Source organism: Balaenoptera musculus, chromosome 14 (genome assembly GCF_009873245.2).
Source record: "Balaenoptera musculus isolate JJ_BM4_2016_0621 chromosome 14, mBalMus1.pri.v3, whole genome shotgun sequence".
NCBI classification, from domain to species: domain Eukaryota; kingdom Metazoa; phylum Chordata; class Mammalia; order Artiodactyla; family Balaenopteridae; genus Balaenoptera; species Balaenoptera musculus.
The window spans coordinates 9,700,184-9,723,736 of NC_045798.1; the positions used below are offsets into that span (position 1 = coordinate 9,700,184).

General features: G+C 54.7%; 1 protein-coding gene across 6 annotated transcripts in view; it reads left to right on the forward strand.

The window, feature by feature from the left end:
• Window positions 1-3,402: 3,402 nt before the first annotated feature.
• The window catches only part of SH2B3 (SH2B adaptor protein 3), a 39,647-nt gene continuing 19,496 nt past the window's right edge, over window positions 3,403-23,553 (forward strand). For 2 of the 6 annotated variants that reach the window (XM_036823304.1, XM_036823309.1), the window contains exons 1-2: window positions 3,404-3,793; window positions 13,721-14,506. In XM_036823304.1, the coding sequence (XP_036679199.1) occupies window positions 13,748-14,506 (759 nt within the window). In that variant the 5' untranslated portion in view covers window positions 3,404-3,793; window positions 13,721-13,747. Of the gene's footprint in view, window positions 3,794-13,720; window positions 14,507-23,553 lie in introns of all 6 variants that reach the window. The other 4 variants (XM_036823310.1, XM_036823306.1, XM_036823307.1 and 1 more) reach the window with 4 other exon arrangements.

Genomic DNA, 23,553 nt, shown 5'->3' on the forward strand with positions numbered 1-23,553 from the left:
GTAATATACTATTAAGTGCTATTATTGTTAGTGTTAGAACTGTTAATATGATGTTACATTATTAATCTTATTACTATTTTATTGTTATTTCATATTTATTATTATTAATCCTATCACCATTATTATTATAAGCTACTATTAATACTATTAACCTTAGACCTAACTGTTATTATTATATTTATTATTACTACTAATATCCTATTGTTATTTTATATTTGCTATTAATCCTGTAATAGTTAACAGTATTATTAATTAGATCTAATAATTATTGTTACATTATTATATTTATTGTTATCGATCCTTTTATTTATTTATTTATTTTTTAATTTTAATTTTATTTTTTTGGCTGCTTTGGGTCTTCGTTGCTGGGCACAGGCTTTCTCTAGTTGTGGCCAGCGGGTGCCACTCTTTGTTGCAGTGCAAGGGCTTCTCATTGTGGTGGCTTCTCTTGTTGCAGAGCACAGGCTGTAGGCACGTGGGCTTCAGTAGTTGTGGCACACAGGCTCAGTAGTTGTGGCTCACAGGCTCTAGAGCACAGGCTCAGTAGTTGTGGCACACGGGCTTAGTTGCTCCGCAGCATTTGGGATCTTCCCAGACCAGAGATCAAACTGGTGTCCCCTGCATTGGCAGGCGGATTCTTAACCACTGCGCCACCAGGGATGTCCCTATCGATCCTTTTATTATTAACCCTGTACTGGCTAACTTTTGTTATTAATATCAGCTGTTAATATCACTACTAATAGTCCGAATAAGCATTTACTAATAGTTATTGACTACTGTTTTGTTACTGTTATTAGTCCTGAGAGTCTCTGACCCCTGGAACTTGGCAGGCAGTAGGTGCGCTCCAACTCAGCGTTTTTCACGGTCGGAAGGAAGGGCGGTCTGCTCCCCCAGGACCGCTTTGCTTGTTTCCGGGGAATTCGAATAAACCTCTTTCTCCCTTTGGGCCCCAATGACCTGTGAAGTGGGAGGAGCCAAGGCCGGGCAGCCTACGCGCGGAGAAGATGAAATCGCTGCTAGGAGCCGTGATGTTCTCAAATCTAGGGCAAGGCGGTGGAGGGGTATTCGCTGTAAACCCTTTGCCTTTCTAAGGAGAAACAAAAACAGAGTGAGAAGTCTCAATCGCGGTGAGCATTGAAACAAGAAACTGGACTCTGGAGGGGACGCGTGGTGAGAAGAAATTAAACGAGAAAGGAAACCACTTTGGGGCGCAGAGAAATCTGGCGCGAGAGAAGGCTTGCACTGTGATTAAAAAGGGGAAGAGCCACAAGTCTCCATTTAAGTCAGCAGAGCTGCTGTGAGAGGGAAAGTGCTTGTGGCTGGCAGATTTCAGCAACCATTTGACAACTGCTGTGTACCTGGCTGCTCTGTTGGCGCCACCTGGCAGCTGTGTGACTGCAGTCAAGTAATTGCTCTCTCTGGGCCTCAGTCTCCCCAAGTATAAGAAAGAGATAATAATATGGGGTGATCAGGTTAGGCTTCCCCGATAACTTACTCCCTTTGCCCCCCCATCCTCAGCTGCTGTGTGAACATCACTGGGGCACCTCCTAATGGGTTGCCAACTCAGACACTGCAGCTCGAATGCAAAGCTCAACAGGTCCTTCTGTGCAAAACCCTCCATGGCTCCCTATTGCTCCCAAAATAATTCCCAAACTTGCCAGCAGGACCTTCAAGTCTCCATGTGATGGGCCTGCCTTCATCTCTTCCCATCTATCAGTCTAGGCATCACCAATGCTTTCTTGACTTTCCTTGAATGCACCAAGCTTATTCCCATCTCAGGATCTTTGCACTTACTGTTCCTTATCACTCCTGGATCCTTCTTATCGTGGGGTGGAGGGGAGAGGTGGTCTCATCCCAAATATTAGCTCCTCAGGAGGTCCTCCAAGCCTCCAGTCTAAGATAGCCTGGGAAGCGCTCTCCATCCTGTAACTGTTTTGTCATCTTCATAGTACATTATCCCATTTACCTATTTATTTAAGCTCTGTGTCCCCTCAAAGAATGTCAGCTGAGGACAAGGGATGCCCATGAGGGCAGGGATATTTGTCTGTCTTGTTCAGTGCTGTGTCGCCAACACCTAGAACAATGCCTGACATACATATTTGTGGAAAGCACATGTTTGTGGCCAGTTACTTCAAGGTTATTGAACTCTAAGGATCCTACAGCCGACAGGCCCGCTTCCGCCATCTGGGTGAAATCTGGAAATCCCCACCTTCTGGGGGAACCCCTTCCTGTAGCTCCAACGGCAGGACTCAGGCCTGATTGTTTAACAAACACTCATGCAGCAGTGTTTTCCCTTGGGCAGAGCCCCTTGCTAAGTGCTTTAATGCATTAACTCACTTAATCCTCACAACGACCCTGTGAAATGGGTACTCTTATTTCCATTTCATAGATGAGGTACGGAGAAGTCAAGTCATTTGCCCAAGGTTAGTAAGAGGGGGAGGCAGGGGAATGGACGAGTGTGCTGTCTGGAAAGGGGTGATGTGGCTCCTGCAAGCTGGGGGTGTGAGCGACTTGTTTCCTGTTGTGGGAGGGAGAGAAGAGCAGACATTCCTCTCTCCCCTCCCTCCCATGTGTTGGGGGAAGGGCTGGCTGGGTGTATGCTCCCCCTCAGGCTAGTGGGGATCCCCCTGTGAACCTCACCCCACATAAGGCTCATAGATAAAATGAAAGTAGCCCCGGGGAGAGCAGAGAGGGAGGCCCAGAGGCTATGGGAGCAAGCGATCTGGGAGGGCTTCCTGGAGAAAGATGCACTCTTGGAGTTGGGGGACGGATGGGCCCATAGAGGCCAGTCTATAGGGGCATGGGCTGCGACAAGAGCAGAGCTGAGGGTGGCGCTATGGGGGTCTGCTCAGTACAGTCGCGGATAGTCGGGGCCGGGCGGGGTTGGGATCTTTCCCCGGGTGATGATGAAAGCTGCGGTCGCTATTGCACTGACCGGCCCGGCGCGCTCAGATAAGGCCCTGCAGGAGGGAGTCGGCAGGGTCGCGCCCCCTCGAGGCCAGGCGCCTCGGCCCGGCCCCGCCCTCAGACCCCGCCTTTCCTTCATCTGGCCCCGCCCCCGCAGTGTGGAGGCACCCGGTGGCCCCTGGCGCTAGGTGGGTGGGGCCAAGCTTGCCCCGCCCCTCCTGCCGTTCATTCCCTTCTTTAGGTTGTGCGATACGAAATCGGGTGGGTGATCTGTGGGCGTGGCTTTACAAGGCCCCGCCTCTCCCCGGGCTGGCTTTTGAGACCCCAGGACCTGGTTAGTCGCAGAGGAGCAGGACTGATGGGCGGGGCGAGGCCTGGCCCCGCCCCTGGGCCTGTTTTCTCCCCGCCCCCTGCCAAGTCTGGCTCGCGGGCGGACTGGGGCGGGGCCTGGTGGGGCCCCGCCCCACCCTGGCCCCGCCCCTGCCGTGGCCGCCCTCCCCCGCCGGGCTCCGCTCGCACAGCCGGTTCCTCTTTACATAACGGCGCGGGGCGGCATGGGCTCGGGCCACCGCCTCCGCCCGGCCGCCCGCCCGGACTGTCGCGGCCCGCGGTGGAGACGGCGGCCTCAGCAAAGTTTCCCCGGTGGCGGCCCGGAGGCGCATCCTCCCGCAACTGTCAAGCGCTGGCGGCGGAAATGATGAGGCGCTGGCCATTTTCCGAGCCCGGGTTTCCTGCCTGAGCCCCGCTCGAGCGAGCCGCGAGCCAGGAGCCGGCGCGCGGGAGAGAACGCGCCCGGGGCGGGGGCCCTCCCGCCCCCTCGGGATTTCGGGGGGCCGGGGGCGCGCGACGCCATGGGCCGGCCGGGCCCGGACCCCCTCTCTTTCAGGTAAGCCCGCCTTTCCCAGCGCTCCCCTCCTCCGGGGCTGGGAGGGCTTTAATGGGGGAAGAGGAGGCCCCGTGTCCAGTTCTGCCCAGTATCTGCGCCCTCCCACAACAGCCTAAAATATTGTCCTGAAGCTAACTCAGATGGAGGTGTTCAGGGGTGACCGCTCCCCAGCTCCTGCGACACCCTGCCAGCCGACACCCCCAGCCACACACGTGTTGGGGATGTAATGGGGGTAGCTGAGGCAGTGGGGGAGGCGCTGAGAGAGGGTATGGCTAGTACTCCCAGTCCGCCTCTTAACGTAGCCCAACCAGTCAACTTGCGCCTGGTGGGGTGGGGGGCGGCCCGGGCGGCCCGGGCGGCCCGGGCGGCCCGGCTTGGTACCTTGAAAGTGAAAGTAGTGAAACTGAGGCCATGAGAATGGAAGAGTCCTCTTGGAGTGGGGCGCAGGCCCCTCCCCACTCTCCCAGGCCAGGCCGTGTGGCTAAGAGGGTAGTCCTCCCCCCCATTCCAGAAGCCCCTCTCCCCATTCCCTGCATCAGGGAAGTGGGGTGGCCCAGGCACCCCCCATGCTATAGAATCTGGGGGTTCAAAAGGGTTAGGGCTCTCACAGCTCAGGTCTCTTTGGGCTGGTACCCTCCCACCCTGGACCTGGGGCTCCAGGGGAATCCTCCCACCAAAAAAATGGGACACAGGTCATTGGCCTAATAGATCAGCAGGGCTGGGAAGGTATTTCAGAGGCCCTTAATGCCTGGTGCAGAAATCCCCTCCCTTCCCTCATTCTGTTCCTGGGGGCTTTCGGGGCAATGGGGACTGCATTTGAGGAACTGGGGGGGGGCCTGCCTGCCATTCCACTTTTTTTCCTGAGTTTCCTCATTCTCCTGTTTCTCTTCCCCATTCCCGGGCCACAATGATGTAGGTGAGGAGGTCACTGCCTGCAGCTGGGGGCCTCCAGGGAGGGGAATGGCCAGGCTGGACTGAGTGGGAGGAAGTGAAATTGGGCTACAGGCGGGGGGCTTCGGAACAGAGGGCCTGGCAAGGCCAAGTCTGAAGGGCCAAGGTCCAGCTTTGGGGGCAGGAGGGGCAGAGATCTGACCCGCACCCCCTGGCCTGGGAGATGAGCCTCCTCTGACACCCACCAGCGGCCAGGCTCAGCTGGGGCAGCCGGCCCATCCCCATTTACAGTCCAACCCTGAGGCCCCTGTCAGGGCTGTGGGTGTATGGATCTCCGGGGTTGTGGGTGCGAGTTGTATCTGGATTTCCCATTGCTGACCTGGCTGCCAGAGCGGAAACAGCCCTGGAGGCTCTCCGGGGCCTGCGGGGGCCAGAGACCCAGCTCTAATGGGGGGAGAGCCGGCTGAGGCCGCCTTGTCAGGCTGGGGTCAGCAGATGAGAGGCCAGGGCCTGTTTTGGGAAGTTGGAAGGGTTTTTAATACACTTTTTCTGAGCCTTTTCCCACAACCCCCCTCTGGGAGGGAAAAATCCTTCTGAGCCAAAGGGTGAACATTCCTAGAACTTGTGTGAGTCCCCGTGGGCCACAGAGGCAGCCAGCTGGGAAGGGGCTGGACTAAAGTATCAGCTTCTGGCGTCTGAGGACCTTCAGGGGCTCAGCAGCGGCAGAGGAGAGTCCTGGAAGCTTAGGTTCCATTCCCTCACTGCCTTTTTTCCAGCTGAGGGCATGGGCAAGTGATACTTGTGAACCTCAGTTTCCCCTATGTGAAATGGGGTAATAATAGGTTTGTGGTAGGGTATGTAATAAGCCTGGCATTGAAAGGTTTCAATTCCAGGTGGTGGTGGTGGTGGTGGTGGTGGTTTTCATCATTACCACCATTAGTGTTATTGTTACTGGCTGTGGAATGTTTGTTCATCAGCATCCCTTGAGCACCACCTGCACGTGCAGCTCTGGGGTTTCCTGAGTGTTTGGGAGAAGAATTCTGGAGACCTAGGCAGGATGAGGTGATGGTGCTTCCTGGCTATATGGCCTTGCTTAACCACCCCAGCCTCCGTTTCTTCATCTGTCAAATGGGTGTGATAATAGTACCTACTTCTTTAGGGTCATTGGAACCACGAATGAGTGAATTCACAAAGTGTTTATTTAGCGTGGCTTGGTCAGCAGGAAGAATAGTAATAAGGATGAGATTGTTATTATCTTGTTTGTTGTGGATGTTAGCTCTGCTCGTTTTCCTTCCAGATCCACCCGCCCCCCACCCCCCCACCCCCCCATTCTTCTGAACCCTGGGCTTGATCCTTCTCCAATAAACAGAACTCTCTAATACAAATTAGATCCTGTAGAACCACTCCAGATATGGCGGTAGCCTGGGCCCAGCAGGTACTGGGTAGCCCTGCAGCAGTTCAGCCTGTGGGGACCCTTGGATATCTGGGTCTGGCTGTGCCACCTCCTGGATGGAGTCTCCCCGAGGGCAGAGGGGGGCAAGGCTGGAGACACTTGGAGGGACCTCCCAGCTGCTAGTTCCAGCGCTGCCCACGCCGAGTGGGGGAGACAGGGCACATAAACCATTCAGTGCTGGCCTTGGCACTCAATTAATAATAGATATGGTTGTTGTTGTTATTATTAAAATGAGAGGTCTCTTCTGTTCAGTTCTCACTTCTCCCAGTAGCAGCATGGGTTTTGGAGCCAAATCTGAGCTTTGCCAGCTTCTAGCTGTGAGGCCTTGGGCAAGTTACCTGAATTCTCTGGGGCGCACCTGCCCAGCGGGGGCCAAGAGTCCCAGCTTCTCCCCGGTATATGAGCCTGCATGTGAGTGCATATGTGAAGTGTATGAGTCTGGCACAGAGTAGCCACTCAAACTGTGTTGGGTATAATTGCTATGGCTGTGTGACCTTGGGCTTGTCCCTTAACCTCTCTGAGCTATGGGTCTCCTCATCTATGAATGAGAGTACTAATAGGGTTGTTTTGAGAAGAGGCATGCAGAGTGCCTGGCATGCAGTGAGCGCTCAATAAGAGCTACGCTGTTAATGCCCAAGAGGGGGGCTGGCACTTAATTGCCAGGTTTCCTGGGAAAATGGGCCCCAGGGGCTCCGGGTGTTCAGCATCTTTGGGCGGGGCAGGAAGCTGCTTCCATCTGGCAGACAGAGAAGCCTGCCTTGGAGAGTCCAGAGGTGTAATACAAGTTGCTTGTTCCCAGCCAGACCCTGTTCCCAGCTACCCGCCCTCCCTGAGGAAACTGAGGCGGGCAGGCTGCCCAGGGGAAGTGACTCAGCTGGGGTCACTCGCTGAGTCAGTCCTAATTGGACCCAGGAGCCCTGTGCCTCAGCTCCCTGGCTTCCGGGGCCTGAGGTCCCTCGGGGACTGGGCAGGTCCAAACCACAGCTGGACACCCACTTACTTGGGCCCCAAAGCCTGGACGACCAGCATTCTTCAGCTGGGGCTCCGAGGTCCCATTGGCCACCACTGGGCTGCTCAGCCCAGCATCCTTCCTCCCAGCAGGGGCAAGGGGCACTTCCCCAGGAGAGCAAGTCCTCCTGGCGTCCCCCGGCCCCGCCCCGCCCGGAAACCCGGCAGCTGCGCAGATGGCTGGAAGATTTTTCCTCCCACGCCACCCTGTCAGGGGTCGGCTAGGGGGGCCGGGCTGCAGGCTTCCTCATGAACCAGGCCTGGAGCCCCTGGGGGCCTGCCCGGATGTGGGCCCCCATCCCGGCTGGCCAAGGGCAGCCTGCCACTGCCCCATGGGTCCCCAGGGAGGCCTGGGAGGGAGGAAGTCTGTGCCCTGCTCACCCGGGAGCTGACTCACAAGGGTGCCTGAGGGGGAGGCCTTGGCCTTGAGGGGCTGGGGAACTGGAAATGCAATTAGGGGAGTGGACACAAAAGAGGGCCTTCGGCATGGGATCTGTCCTTTGAGAGCTGGCACTCTGGTGTCATCTCGCGGGAGGAGAGGCCCCGAGAGGGTGATGAGTGTGGGGAGAGCATCGCAGGAGCAGGAGGGCTTGAGGGCACCCGTCCTGATACCCTGAGGAAGCAACACCGTCTGGGGGCGTGGGGTGTGCAGAGCTGACTGAGAGGCTTCCCCTCTCTCCCCTCAACCCAGGGGCAGTTAAAGGAAGAAGTCACATGCTGGGATGGGGGTGGCTTAGAGAGTTCTGCCTATTCTTCGGTGGCCCTGGCCTTCCCCACCTCCCAAAGGCTGTTGGCCAGGGTGTCAGGCTGAGGGTGGGGGCAGAGGAGGCCAGAGGACATTTCCTGCTCTGGCAGACTGTGCTGGTGTGATAAATGTCCTCAGGCACTAGGTGACCCCGGCGAGAGTGCATCAGGGCCCCCTGGCTGCCCGATGGGCTAGAGCAGAACCCACTTCTCAGCCTCCCCAGGGCCCCAGAACCTTTGCTCTGTACTGCCTGTAGGCTTCTACACAGTCTGGCCAGCTCGAGTGGTGTGAAAGGGCAGTGGGCCTCCTGCCAGGCAGTGTGTGTTGGAATCCCCTCAACTCTCTGGGCCTCCTTGGACGGGGAGGGGGAGTGGTCTCGGCTCCTGGAGAAGTTGGTGCTGTGGGTAGGAAAGGCAGAAATACTTACAGCAGCCTGGAGTGAACTTAGAGGGCTCCCTGGAGGAGGTGTCTCCCTCTGAAGGTATAAGACTTCCTGCCCAAACATCTGTGAGCTGTGGACCTGGGGGAGGATTGAGGCTCTGGACTGGCTCATTTTAACTTCACTTATCACAATTTAAAATATTCTCCCCAAGCCTTGGCAGGTGAAATTCCCACAGGTGGGTAAAGGCCTTCTCTGCACCTGGGCCTGATAATTAAACAGGAAATATTAGCTTCCCAAGATTACATTATTACCCAGGGTGATTGGATAGAGGAGAGGCTGATGAGCCTCGATCTCTGGGGTCCTGGGTTAGAGTGAGCCCCACAATTCAGAGCCAGGATTCCCAGCTGTTCAGAGCCTGAATTCTCCCCGGCTTGGTGTAGGATGTATATGCTTGAACAGGGGACACCAGGTACTGGCTAAGGCTTCAAAGCCCTTACCAGGTTGCCCTGAGCAGGGACTCTGTGGACACAATTGTCTGAACTTGGGGTCCTGAAAGGCAGACCCACCCCCGCCCTGACGTGAGCCCCAGGATGGGCACAGAGGTAGCCGCCTCCATCTCCATGTGTTTGCTGTGGGGACTTGGCGGGGGGTTGCTGGGATGCAGTCTGATCTCCTTGCTCCACGTCACATCATCCTTGTCCCTCACCCTGCTGTGGGATTTTGGGAAATCCTGGACTCCGACTCCCTTACCCAGCAGATCTCCCTGCCCCAAAAGCCCAGGATGAGGAGATGGGAGGGACCCCCTGGATTTGCAGGCCCCTCTCTGTGGAAGGCTGTTCACCCCTTTGGCCGCCCAGGCTCCCAGATGCTCCTGTGGGGTGTCGGAGGGGATAGAAATGCCCCAAAGATCCCTCTACTCCCTGTACCCACTAGCTGAAGCCTGGGGGCTCCTGGGAACCCCCAGGTGATTAGTAGTTGCTTCCTACCAAGAGCTTTTAGGCCCTGTTCCCAGGATTGGTGTGATCTGATCAATTGCTCTTCCTCTGTGTCTGGCGCATAGTAAACACTCAATAAATGCTTCCACCTGGGCCGAGGCCCAAGGAGGGGACCACCTTCCTGTGGCCTGGCTGCCTGCCCCGGCCAGGAAACCTCCCAGGCATGGCCCCCTCTCCGGCACAGGCCACAGCTGAGTGCTCTGGCTGGTGACTTCCTGCCTCGAGCTCCTGCCCGGAGCTGCCTGAGCAGTGCTTCACCCCTGAAAAGGCCTTGTGTTCGGGCTCCCGTGACCCTCCCTGCCTGGCCCAGCCCATGAAGCCAGGCTCTGCCTGTGGCTTCTTGCAGCAGGCAGGCCTGACATTCTCTGTAGCAGGCGCTCCTGTCTTCTAACAATAATAGTAATAAAATAGCAACAGCCACTTGTTTCTTGAGCCCTGTGCCAAGCACCCCTCAGACATCAGTTCTTAGAATGCTCCTAGTGAATGCCAAGAACATTAGCCCACTTTACAGATGGGGACACTGAGGCTCAGAGAGGGAAGCCCTCTCTTCTGCATCACACAGCGAGGAGGTGGCGGAATTAGGATGTGAACCCAGATTTGGTTGGTAGCTCCACTGTAGAGAGGTCATCTGTGGTGGTGGGTTTCTCGGAGCCCCTCAGCCTTTTCTGTCAGTCCACAAAGGTCAGGATCATGATTCCAGGAGTACGACTGTCAAATAGCAGCCCGCCTCAACCCTAGGAGTTCATTAATTCATGCAACTGTTATTTCTGGAGCACCGGCTCTGACCAGGCCCTGCAGAGTGCGCAGGAGTGCGATGGCCCTCGGCCTGCTGGGGGCAGACACCCTGGGCGGAGGGAGATGGGCAGTGAGCAGTATTGCTCATGTATAGCTGGCGCTTCCAGCAGAGCGAGCGGGTTCTAATCACAGCTCTGCCCCTCGAGGGCCCCGTGACCCTGGGCAAGCCATTCCTCCCACACCTTGGCTTTCTCATCCATAAAATGGGCATAATGCTAGGAATGCCCACTCTGGTGGGGAATAAACAAGTGAATAAATGCAAAGTGTTTAGCACAGAACAGGGCACATAGAAAGCGTGAAATAGTGTCATTTATTGTTGTTCTAAAATTTTCGCCCTGTGGCTATTTTCCAACCACCTGGTGCGTTTATGACCTGGACAGAGGAGCTGAGGCCTCCTGACTCCAGCAGGAGCTGAATGAGACCTTTATATCCCCTCCTCTGGGTAAACATTGACTGGGCAGTGCGTCTTCCTTGTGGTGTGCATTTGGGCATTGATCAGGTGTTGTGGGGGGGCCTTGTGTTTGGGGTTTCCATTAATTGCTAGCTGTGGGACCTCTGTGCTTCAGTTTCTCCACCTGTAAAATGAGAGCAATTACTGGCCCTACCTCCTAGTACTGTTGTGAAGCTTGGGAGAGTTGATGTTTTGCAAAAGCAGTTAGAAGAACGCCTGAGGTATAGCACGTGCTGAGTACACACCACTCTTACGGAGAATTGGAATAGGGGGCCTGGTGAGGAGGGCTGCCAGCCACTGCCTGGGCGGTGAGGGAGCTGGGAGCAGGCACAGCTGTTCTGAGAAGGCTCTTACCAGGGTTTGGTCCTGCAGCTGGGCTTCAGGACTCTGATGTACATGGGTGGACAGGGTCAGGTGTTCCAGGCAAAGGGATAGGCCTGGGTGCCCAGGAGGTGGGTTGGCCCAGCGAGAGGTGGTCACTGGTGGGTGCTGGCCACCACACATCTGCCAGAGGAGCCAGAGGTTGCAAATCCAGCCGACCTCTTGCATTCCTACATTCATTCATTCAGCAGGCATTTGTTGGGCTCCTGCTGCATGCTAGGAACTGGGGATGGAGCTGGCAGTGGCTCCTGGCGAGTGGAGCTCAGTGTCTGGTGGGGAGATAGTCACTAATTAAACAATCATTGGCATTGAATGAGAGCACGTGACCAGTGTGCTGAAAGACAAGTTCCGGACTCAGTCGCCAGGGAGCTCAGGGAAGGCTTCTCTTGAGTGAGATTGGAAGCAGACTGGGAGCAGGCAGGGCAAAGGGACACCTGATGCAGTTGTCCAGAGGCAGCTGGTGTGAGGGCACATCACACGGGGTCTCGTGGATGGGACAGGAGCTTGGGTCTGGAATCTGGTTTCCCCAACCTGTGAGGACAGTGCTGGCCTCACCTGTGTCAAGGCGTGGGGTGGCCGAGGGGTTAACCAAGGACAGGTTGCCCACACATGCAGGTAAAACCCTCCTCTTCACCAACAGGGGTGGATTTCTTGGCAGAGCGTGGTGGCCAAGGGCACATGTGGCCCCTCTCCCTTCCCTTCTGCCCACTGTGTACAAAGTACGTGCGGTGTATAGGTGCCAAGGACCCTGTGATACGCAAAAATGTCAAGTGTGTGCACAGCACCCTCCCAGCTGGTACAGTGGCACCCACTCTGTGCCGTCTGGGCTGTCTTGCTGTGATCGGCTGCAGGGTCACCACCACGGCCTGGAGATGTGGAGTGGGGTGTGGCAGAAAGAACCCCAGTTTCTAGGTTCAGATCTTCACCTTGAGTCCCCTTTCAAGGACTCCTTGCAGCCATCTTAGGAGGTAGATACTGCGCTGCTCTCCATTTGACAGATGAAGAAACAGGGGTTCAGAGAGGTCCAGTCAGAGGCACACAGCCAATACTTGTGTGTGTGGATGTGTGTGTGTGTGTGTGTAATGTAGCAGCAGGAGAGCAGGAATTTCTTTCTGGTTCACTGCTGCATCTCCAGGGCCTAGCACAGTGGCTGACACACAGTAGGCCCTCAGTAACATCTGGGTGGGGGTGTGTGTGTGTGAATGAGCAGCCATGACTGTGTGGTCCCCAGCAGGGGCCCGGGCCCAGCCAGGCTTAGTTGGAAGGACGGACGGTACTGGTGGTAACTAGAGAGGCCCAGGGTTCAGCACCGTGGACAGCAGAGGGTAGGGGGCTTCTGCGTTTTGATTGTGTGGGAGCCCCAGTTGGGATGAGCAGGCAAGGGTCTGCCTGTCCTGACGTTCCCCCATCAGAACAGGAAGTACCTTTGCACTCCTTGTGAGTCTTGTTAATTTATCCCTTTTTATTCGTTGTTTTATATTTATTTATTTAAAAAATAAGTTTATTTTATTTATTTATTTTTGGCTGCGTTGGGTTTTGTTGCTGCGCGCGGGCTTTCTCTAATTGCAGTGAGTGGGTGCTACTCTTCGTTGTGGTGCGCGGGCTTCTCATTGTGGTGGCTTCTCCTGTTGCGGAGCAGGGGCTGTAGGCACGTGGGCTCCGGTAGTTGTGGCACGCGGGCTCAGTAGTTGTGGCTCGCGGGCTCTAGAGCGCAGGCTCAGTAGTTGTGGCGCAGGGGCTTAGTTGCTCTGCGGCATGTGGGATCTTCCTGGACCAGGGCTTGAACCCGTGTCCCCTGCATTGGCAGGCAGATTCTTAACCACTGCACCACCAGGAAAGCCCCTATATTTATTTTCATTGACACTAATAATACACTCTTATTGTAACATTCATTACAAGCCTTATTAGGCTTTTCCTAGGTTCTAAGGCCTTTACATTTATTAACTCAATGAATTCTCATAACACTCCTATGAGGTAATCATGGTCCCCATTTTACAGATGGGGAAAGCAAGGCAGAAAGAAATCACACACCCAAGGTGACACAACTAGTAAGTGGTTCATGGTGGAATTTGAGTCCAGGCTCCAGGCGCCATGTTCTTAGCCATATTTTCTAGAGACAAGTAGTAACAGTTTTCCTTGGTTACTTCCCCCCTTGCACCCCCGATTCTGGTTCCTCCCCACAGGTCACTTCTGGATGGTGTTGCTCCAGCCACATCTTTCCTGCCCACCACTTAAATACATTTATGTACACATAAGAATGGGTAGTTTTGCTTTGTGTGTTCATGTAAATGGGATCGCACGGTTTGTATTGCTCTGTGGTTTGCTTTTTTCCCTTAACGCTGTGCCCTGGAGATTCCCCAAGGTGGTAGCATAGATCTTCGTCCTCCTTTTCCACTGCTGAAGCATATTCCAGCCTGCAGATGTACCACAGTTTATTTCACCAGTCTCTGACTGATAGGGCTTTAGGTTGTATTTATTTTTTCCTGTTATAAATGTTGGGGCAGGAAACGCCTAGCAGGGGATTGTCTTATACATGCCTCTCTGCGCATGGGGGCAACTATTTCTCCTTGAATACTTATAAGTGTAATTACTAGGTCTGAAAATGATCCTGCCAAATTGCCCTCCCAAAAGGCTGTACCTCTAACAGTACCGGCAACACTGAAGGGAGTGCCCGTTTTGCTGCATCTTCACCAGCACTGGGTATTAACAGTAATTTTCACTTTTTGACGTGCCTGGTGACTAGCGTGTCTGGCGGTGGCTTTAAGTGGGTGTCTGCTCACCCGTCCACTCCCTCCTCTGTCACTCACTCCCCACTGTGTCTTTCAGCCCGGCCGCTCTACCTTGGTCTCCGCCATGAACGGGCCCACCTTGCAGTCCTCCTCGGCCTCCTCCGCATCCTCGGCCTCCTCGGCGGCGACGGCCCCATCCCCGCGGGGCTGGAGCGAGTTCTGCGAGCTGCACGCGGTGGCCGCAGCCCGGGAGCTGGCCCGGCAGTACTGGCTTTTCGCCCGCGAGCACCCGCACCACGCGCCCCTGCGCGCCGAGCTTGTGTCGCTGCAGTTCACCGACCTCTTCCAGCGCTACTTCTGCCGCGAGGTGCGCGAGGGCCGGGCGCCTGGGCTGTCGGGCACCCGGGCCGCCGCCCCCGCGCGCGACTACCGTGAGACTGGCCGCGGGCCCCCGGCCAAGGCCGAGGCGTCCCCAGCCGAGCCGGGCCCCGCCGCCCCCGCCCCCGGCCTGCCCAAGGCCCGCAGCTCGGAGGAGCTGGCCCCGCCGCGGCCGGCCGCCGCCTGCTCCCTCCAGCACCTGCGCCACAGTCTCCGCCACATCTTCCGCCACCGCTCGGCCGGGGAGCTGCCCGCGGCCCCCAGCGCGGCCGCAGGGGAGGCAGGCGAGGCCCCGGCCAGGCCCGGCCTGGCCAGGAAGCTCCTGCCCTGGAGCCTGGCCCGGGAGCCGCCACCCGAGGCCCTCAAGGAGGCGACGCTGCAGTACAGCCTGGCTGACGAGGCCTCCATGGACAGCGGGGCGCGCTGGCAAAGGGGGCGGCTGGCGCTGCGGCGCGCTGGCCCCGACGGCGCGGACCGCCTGCTGGAGCTCTTCGACCCACCCAAGGTAAGACCCCGCGCACGTGGTTACGTGGGTACGGGTGGTGACACTTTTCCAGCAGGCGGCCACAAAGTGCCCGGCGGAAAGCGCGCCTTCTTAAAAGTGAACTTTTTCCTCTGAGAATAATTTTCCGTTTACAGATAGTACAGAGTTCCCTTATACTCTGCACCCAGCTTTGCCTCATGTTAACATGTTACAGTACCATGTACATCAGTCTTATAATTAAGGAACAAACATTGGTACATTACTGTTAACTGAACTCCGAGGTTCCTTTGGATTCCACTAGTTTTCCCCTAATGTCCCTCTTCTGCTTCAGGACACCATGTTAGATTTAGCTGTCATGTTTCCCTAGGCACCTCTTGGCTGTGACAGTTTCTCAGGCGTTTCTTGTTTCTGATGGCTTTGACAGTTTTGAGGAGCACTGGTCAGGGATTTTGTAGAATGTCCAGGGACACCATACATGGGCATCATGTGGGCTAGTGGCAGCCAGGTCCAAGGTCCTTGAAACCCCTGACCCAGCTGACCCTGACAAACAGGAGGATTTCTCCTAGGGAGTTCAAAACCGTCGTGGAATTCCTTGGAGCCTCCCATGCTTTGTGGATGTCTTATTTTCTCTCAGGTTTAAATCTTCTTGTCTTTTTCCTTCGCATCCCACTTAATTCCGGCGGTGCAGTTGAGGCTGAAGGTCACTGTGGTCTACACACCTGCCGGACTCCATCTTTGGCCAGATGTGTCAAGTTGATGGGACCATGTGGTCTTCCTTTCTCTTCTCTTTGTGGTTCTGTTATGTCCTAGGGCCTTGGTCTAGAGAGTGAGCAAAGCAGATCCCAGCCCTGAGGGGTCACGGTCTGGGTGGAGGAGACCAAATGATTATTCATTCATTCAAAAGATACTTGTTGAGCACCTACACTGTACCAGGCACACACTAGGTGCTGGGGAAGCTGGCATCTTGGTGGGGCTATTGAAGGACTAAACCTACAAATGAAAATGAAATTATCAATTGTATTTTGTGCTCTGAAGGAAAGCAATGGGGCCTCTGGGAGGATAACTGAGGGGCCCTAACTTGGGGGTTGGGATGGGGTGTTGTCAAGGAATCCCCTTATGTGAAGTACCTTTCCTTTTAAACTTCATTGTGGAGTCACATGCACATGCTGAGGCGTGTGAAGTGTGTTTGAAGCTCCACGAGTGTCCCTGTGTTAGTACACCCGGTGGCCCAGTGCCCCAGGGGCTCCCTCATGCCTCTTCCATGTCAGCACCCCTCCCCCCCCATACACATCGACTCCCACCCCCACGGATTGCATTTCTCTGTTTCGAACTTCATATAAATGGAATCGTATAGTGTATTGGTTTTTGTGTCTGGCTTCTTTCACCCAGCATGTTCTAGAGATTTGTCCATGCTCTTGGGTACATCAGAGTTTGTTTCTTTTTATCGCTGAGTAAATCCAATCTGTTGTATGGATGTACCACAGTTTATTTATCCATTCACCAGTTGATGGATATTTGGGTTGTTTCCACTTTGGGACTTGTACAAATCATGCTATAATGAAATTTGCTCTTAGGTCTTCGTATTGACATACACGTCCATTTCCCTCCGGTAGAGTCCTAGAAGTGCTAGGTCATATGGGAAGTGCAAGTTTAATTTTATATGAAACTTCTAAACTTTTTCCAAAGTGGCAGCACAATTTTGCATCCCCATCAGCAGTGTATGAGTCTTTTTTCTTTCCAGCCCTTCTAGTGGATGTATACTGGTATCTCAAATCTTGGCTTTAATTTGCATTTCCCTTATGACTCATGAGGTTAAGTACCTTTTCATGTGTTTATTGGCCATTGGAATTGACTCTTTTTTCAAGTGTTTGCCATTTTTATTGAGTTGTCTGTCCTTTCCTTATTGATTTATAAAAGTTTTTATACCTGAATGTACTTCAGCACACTTGAATGCACTTTCTTTGTATCGTACATATGACCTCCTGCTCTGTGGTTGTCTTTTTTACTCCTTTAATGGAATCTTTTCATGAGCCTAAGTTCTTTTTTTAAAATATTTATTTTATTTACTAGTTTATTTATTTGGTTGCTCCCGGTCTTAGTTGTGGCTCACGGGCTCCTTAGTTGCGGCTCGTGGGCTCCTTAGTTGTGGCATGCGAATTCTCAGTTGTGGCATGCATGTGGGATCTAGTTCCCTGACCAGGGATCGAACCCGGGCCCCCTGCATTGGGAGCGCAGAGTCTTAACCACTGCGCCACCAGGGAAGTCCCATGAACCTAAGTTATTAACTTTAACGAAGTCCAGTTTATCGGTTGCTTTCCTGTATGGTTAGTGCTTTTTGTGTCCCATTTAAAGAATCTTTGCCTACCCAGGGTCATGAAGATCTTTCTTGTCTTTTCTTTTTTTTTTTTTTTTGCCTGCGTTGGGGTCTTCGTTGCTGCACGCAGGCTTTCTCTAGTTGCGGCGAGTGGGGACTACTCTTTGTTGCGGTGCGCGGGCTTCTCATTGCGGTGGCTTCTCGTTGCGGAGCACGGGCTCTAGGTGCGCGGGCTTCATTAGTTGTGGCACGTGGGCTCAGTAGTTGTGGCGCACGGGCTTAGTTGCTCCGTGGCATGTGGGATCTTCCCAGACCAGGGCTTGAACCTGTGTCCCCTGCATTGGCAGGCAGATTCTTTTCTTCTTTTCTTTTTTTGGCTGCATCAGGTCTTAGTTGCAGCATGCGGGATCTTCGTTGAGGCACGTGGGATCTTTTGTTATGGCACACGAGCTTCTCTCTAGTTGTGGCCTGAGGGCTCCAGGGCGCGTGGGCTCAGTAGTTGTGGCACTTGGGCTTAGTTAGTTGCCCCACAGCATGTGGGATCTTAGTTCCCCAACCAGGGATCGAACCTGCATCCTCTGCATTGGAAGGCGGATTCTTCACCACTGGACCACCAGGGAAGTCCCGGCAGGCAGTTTCTTAACCACTGCACCACCAGGGATGACCCTTGTCTTTTCTTCTAGAAGCTTTATTGTTTGGGCTGAATCATATTGATGGGCCTTCACAAGATCCATCCTGAATTAGTTTTTGTGTGTGGTGTGAGGTAGGGGTCACAATTCTTCCACTTCTGGTACTACATGCTGATGTGACTCTTTCTTTCGTACTGGATTGCATGCAATGCTACTTTGATCCTAAATCTAGTGTATATCTGTGCTTCTGGACCCTCCTTCTGTTCCACTGGCCTATGTGTCTGTTCTTATGTTAAGACCACACTCTCTTTTTTTTTTTTTTTTAATTATTTATTTTTATTTATTTATTTATATATGGCTGTGCTGGGTCTTCGTTTCTGTGTGAGGGCTTTCTCCAGTTGCGGCAAGTGGGGGCCACTCTTCATCGCGATGCGCGGGCCTCTCACTATCACGGCTTCTCTTGTTGCGGAGCACAGGCTCGAGACGCGCAGGCTCAGTAATTGTGGCTCACGGGCTTAGCTGCTCTGCGGCATGTGGGATCTTCCCAGACCAGGGCTCGAACCCGTGTCCCCTGCATTGGCAGGCAGACTCTCAACCACTGCGCCACCAGGGAAGCCCACACCACACTCTCTTAATCACTGAAGTTTAACAGTGAGTCTTGCGGAGGTGAGTTTTTTTTTTTTTTTTTGGCTGCGCCACGCAGCTTATGAGATCTTCATTCCCCGACCAGGGGTTGAACCTGTACCCTCAGCAGTGAAAGCACGGAGTCCTAACCACTGGACCACCAGGGAATTCCCACTGAGGAGGTGACTTCTGAACTGAGATCTTAATACTGAGATAAGAATCTCTGGGCAGTGGGAACAACATAGGCAAAGGTGCTGAGATGGGAAGGCATTTTGTATGTTTTTTTTTTTAATATTTATTTTTATTTATTTATGTATTTATTTGGTTGCGCCGGGTCTTAGTTGTGGCAGGCAGGCTCCTTAGTTGCAGCTCGCTGGTTCCTTAGTTGTGGCACGTGAACTCTTAGTTGCAGCATGCATGTGGGATTTAGTTCCCTGACCAGGGATCGAACTTGGGCCCCCTGCATTGGGAGCATGGAGTTTTAACCACTGCACCACCAGGGAAGTCCCCAGCATTTTGCATGTTTTTTTTTCCTCTTTTTTAATTAATTAATTTATTTTTTGGCTGCACTGGATCTTTGTTGCTGGGCATGGGCTTTCTCTAGTTGTGGCGAGCAGGGACTACTCTTCATTGTGGTGCTCGGGCTTCTCATTGTGGTGGCTTCTCTTGTTGCGGAGCACAGGCTCTAGGTGCGTGGGCTTCAGTAGTTGTGGCACGTGGGCTCAGTAGTTGTGGCTCACGGGCTCTAGAGCGCAGCCTCGGTAGTTGTGGCACATGGGCTTCGTTGCTCCATGGCATGTGGGATCTTCCCGGACCAGGGCTCGAACCCGTGTCCCCTGACTTGGCAGGCGGATTCTTAACCACTGCGCCACCAGGGAAGTCCCTTGCATGTTTTTAAGAAAGAAAAACAGAAGTGTGTTGGGAGCACAGACGGGGAAGATGGGGCGTGCGGGAGGATGTGCGGGTAGAGGGTCCCGTGAAGAGTCAGTATTTTATTCCAAGTGTAACACGAAGCCTTTGGAAAAACGCAAGTGCAGATAAAAACTTTACTCGTTTTTAAAACGTCTCAAGGCTCCGACACCATGAAAGGCAAATAACGTCCCAGACACATGATCTTATCTGCATGATAAGGTGGGGTTCCCTATAAAACTTTAAAACAACTGCTGCTGCTTAAAATAAACCATCTTGGAAAACCCAGTGTCAGGAGTCAGATGGACCCAGGCTCAAACAATGGATTAGCTTCTTTCTCAGCTCTGGGGCCTTAGGCAAGTGACGTCACCTCTCTGGGCCTCAGTTTCCTCCTCTATACAGTGGAGCTACTCAGAGTTCGCACCTTGTGTGGCTGTTGTGATAACTGGGAGGGCACATCTGCTGAGCGCCTGGCACAGGGAGGGCTCACTGTTACTGGCCCTCCTTGTTATTATGGTTGTCATGGTAGTGAAATGATTTGGGGGCTAAGGATGCAGATTTATTTCTAGTGCTGGTTTGGGCCCTTAGTGCCCAGCTGGGATGCATGATCAAGGCTCCTGTTCTTTGGGAACCCTGAGGGTGGGGCCCTGGTCAGAGTCCTCAGGGCTCGGAAGTGGTATCTGGCCTTGGAGAAGCGGGACCCGGAGTGGCAGCTGGGTCCCTGAGGCTCGCCCCTCTCTCCAGGCCGCCTGGGCCTCTGCCACAGGCTTGGTGGTCGCTGTGTGACCTGGGGTGTCCCCCACCAAGTGAGCAGCCCTGGTGGGGCCTCTCCCGTCCCCTCCACAGAATGCCTGGCCTGACAGAGCAGGCCCCAGCTCCGTCGGCTTCTGACAGCTTCTCTTTGTGCTTGGAACAGTCTGGGGCTCTTCCTGAATGTTTCCTGGAGTGACTTGGAGCGTCCAGTCTCTGGGCCAAGGATACCTAGACTAGAAGTCTTGAGTGTGCCTGCCTGGAGGGTAGCCTTGACCTCCAACCTCTGACCCTGGAGTTGTCTATGGGAGCAGCTTTAAACATAGGCAAAGGAAGGTTTGACAGCCAGGGCTTGAGCTCTGGGTTCATACCCGAGCTCTGTCACTTGAAGGGTGCTCAGCACCTGTTTGGAGAAGCCCTTGCTGCCCAGAGTGGGGAGAGGCTTGGAGGACGAGATCTGAGAGCGGGCAGCTGCCCAGGGACATCACTCGGGCCTCAGCCAAGCTAACGCCACCCAGAAGTCTGAGGCCAGGTGGCCAGCTGCTCATGGGTCAGCCTCACCTGGACTTGGGTCACAGCTCCGCTTCTGACCAGAACCTCTGACCTTGGGCCGGTCACTTTCCCACTCGGAGCCTCAGTCTAGTCACCTGTAAAGTAGGGGTGATAGCAGCAGCCAAGGGTCAAGGGTCACCGTGAGCGCTGTGGTGGGAGGGAGCTTGCCATGACAGGCGGAGTGTAAGCGGAGGCCACAGGCTGCTGCAGTGGGCGGCTGGAGGGCGGTTGGAGGAGACATGTGTGACTAGTTCCCAAAGTCTGAAGTCTGGTTTCAGTGACATCACTGCAGATGGACGGGAGGTGGGGCAACCCTTCCTTGTACTGTGCACTGGCCCTCGGGGGAAGCTAGGGATTGCCTTGGCTGGGGGGTGGTCATCAAAGGCCCCTTGGCAAGAGGTGACATCTGGGATGAGCGCAGGTGCCGATCCTGGAAGATCTGGGTGAAGGAGTCCCAGGCTGAGGAAATGGCAAGTGCAAAGGCCCTGGGGTGAGCACGAACCAGGAGACTTTGAGGAACAACCAGGTGGCCAGGGGCTGGAGTAGAAGGAGGAAGGAGGGATGAGGTTGGAAAGGTGATGGGGCTGGATTATTTGGGGTCTTATGGAACATGGTGAGGATTTTAGGTTTTACACGAAGAGCAGTGGGAGCACTTGGAGGCTTTAGGGCCAGAGGGGCTGGGACACCTATCCAGCAGTAGGAATGGGCTAGAGGAGCCCTCTGGGGCTGCCTGTGCTCTTCTGGCCTTTGGGAGAGTGTGGCATGATTCTTCTCCTAGAAGACCCTCTGGTCCCCATGTCCGCTTGTCCTGTGGCATCTCCCTCTCCTTGGGCATTTCTGAGCCCAGGCTGGGATGGGGGAACAGTACGTTTACTACCTTAAGTAGGCACCTACTGTGCACCAGGCATTGCCCTAAACACTTGACCTCAAGTCCTTCCCATGAGGTCAAGCTTGTTGACCCATTTGACAGATGAGAAAACCAAGGCTGGGAGAGGCAAAGAAACTTGCTCAGGATCATGGTGCTAAGGAGATCGGAGCCCCTGATCCAACAGGTCCCTGCTCCTGAGCCCCCAGCCACACTGTGAATGGCCTCCCTCCAGCCACGGGGTGCAGAGCAGTGGCTTCCAGCCGGCCAGGCCTGAGACGTGCCATCCCACTCAGCAGTTAAAAACAAGAAAGTTGGATTGGTTGCCAATGGTTAAAAACCATAAAATGGAAAGATTTCATATAAGAACCCAGTTTCTGGTTTCTCTTATAAATTGGTGGACTTGGCAGTGCTGGGCCAGGATCACTCGACGTGCATCCCAGCCTGGCCCCTGTGGAGGGAGAGCCTGACTGGGAGGTCGGGCGGTTGTCCCAGGGTCAGGGAGAGATCACAGGACCAGCCACCAGGCCCGGGGTGGCTGGCCTTAGGGCAGAGCTTTGCCGGGAGCTGGGGGTCCATTTTCCAATGGAGCACATCTGGGCTGGCCATGGCCTTGGGGCCAGCCCTTTGCTCTTTTGGGCCTCAGTTTCCCCACATGTCCAAGCCTGGTTTGGCTGAGATGGTCTCAAAGCCCTGCCAGCCCTACTGGGTCTGGGGGCTGAGCCTCAACTTCTCTCATCTCTAAAGTGGGGGTAATGATGGAATTCTAGTAGCTGTTGTTGAAAAAATGCCTTTTTAGCCAGCATCTATTTGGCACTTGTTACATACTAGGCACTTTACTGCCTTGGCTTCATTTAATCCTCACAGCAGCCCTGTGAGGGTGCTGTTGTGATTACCCCCATATCACAGATGGGGAAATTGAGTCTAAGAGAAGGTAGGTGACTTGCCCAAGGTCACATAGCTCTGAGCAGCTGAGATGGGGTTGGGACCCAGGTATTCGGGCTGCACCTGGTGCCTAGCAGGTCTCCAGAAGGATTTATTGTCATGGGTGGTGGTGCTGGTGGTGTTTAGCCAGTGGCCCTACCTGGCGGGGGTGGGGGGTGCGTCTGTTTTGAGTTCTCAGACCAGGAAAGGCTCCTTGCGGCCATCTTGTCTAGTGCCACCAATTTAAAGATGGGGACACTGAGGCCCAGAGGGGGCTGGCCAGTACCCCTCTCACCCAGCATGTAAGACTTGGTGGACCCAGTGTGCTCTGCCCTTGGCCTCTGCTGCTCAGCCCAGAGAAGAGGTAGAGGAAGGGGGAGGGGACTCACAGGGGATTCACCCCACATCCCTGAGCTCCCCTCCTGCACCACAGGCCTCTAGTACCCCCAGGAAGAAGTGGTCTGGTTGGCAGTGGCTGGACCTGCTGGTCCTCGGGAGAGCCTGACCTAGGCTGACCTAGGCCGGGGGCCAGTCGGGCAATATGGTTCAGAGCTGTTCCCCCTCTGCTCCTTCTGAGCTGTCCTTGGGCAAGTGACTGGGCCTCAGTTTCCTAATCTGTAAAATGGGGGTGGTCCCAGTGCCTGCACGTGTCGGGGAGGCTGCGGATACAGTGCGTGCTGACTGGGTAGGTGAGGGGCCTGGGTGTGAGTGTGGCCGGGCAGCCTGTGGGCAGTAGGTGCTCCCAGCAGCCCGGCTGATGAAGGGGCTGAGTGTCCTGAGCACTGACCGTGGGCGAGGGTGGTGCCGAATTTGCCCCCTCATTGCTCCCCTGACTCTGCAAAGTAGGCATGGCCACTGTGCCTGCTTCACAGATGAGAACACTGAGGCTTTGAGACACAGAAGGAGACACTGCTGGACCCTGGGGGCCCGAGCCCGGAGCCCGTGCCCCAAGTGTGGGAAAGAGGAAGCAGAAAGAAAGGGACGTCCGCCGGGGGGCCTGGCGGTTTCCTCTCGGAGGCAGGAGCGCGAGGAGGAAGAGGAGTGCTGGGCAGGAAGCGGCCGGGCGGGCGGGAGGGGCAGCCTCCTGGGGCCCGGACAGAGCTGGGCCTGAGTCCTGCCTCTGCCCCTTCTGAGCTGTGTGACCTTGGGAAAGGCACTTCACCCTCTCTGTGCCTCATTTTCCTCAAGTAAAAAGAGCTGAGTGACGGCACCCACATCGGGGCGATGGTGAACTAGCTGCTGTCCTCATGGTGCTGGGAGCCGTGCCCGGCGCAGGTGGTCTCAGCAAGTCTTAGCTGCTGTAGTTTTTTTTTTTTGGCTGAGCGGCATGCAGGATCTTAGTTCCCCGACCAGGGATCGAACCCATGCCCCCTGCAGTGGAAGCGCAGAGTCCTAACCATTGGACCTCCAGGGAAGTCCCATGTAGTTGTTGTTATTTTTTATTAGTCATTTTCAGCACGATGGGCACTACATTTGACACATCCCATGCAATTACCACAAA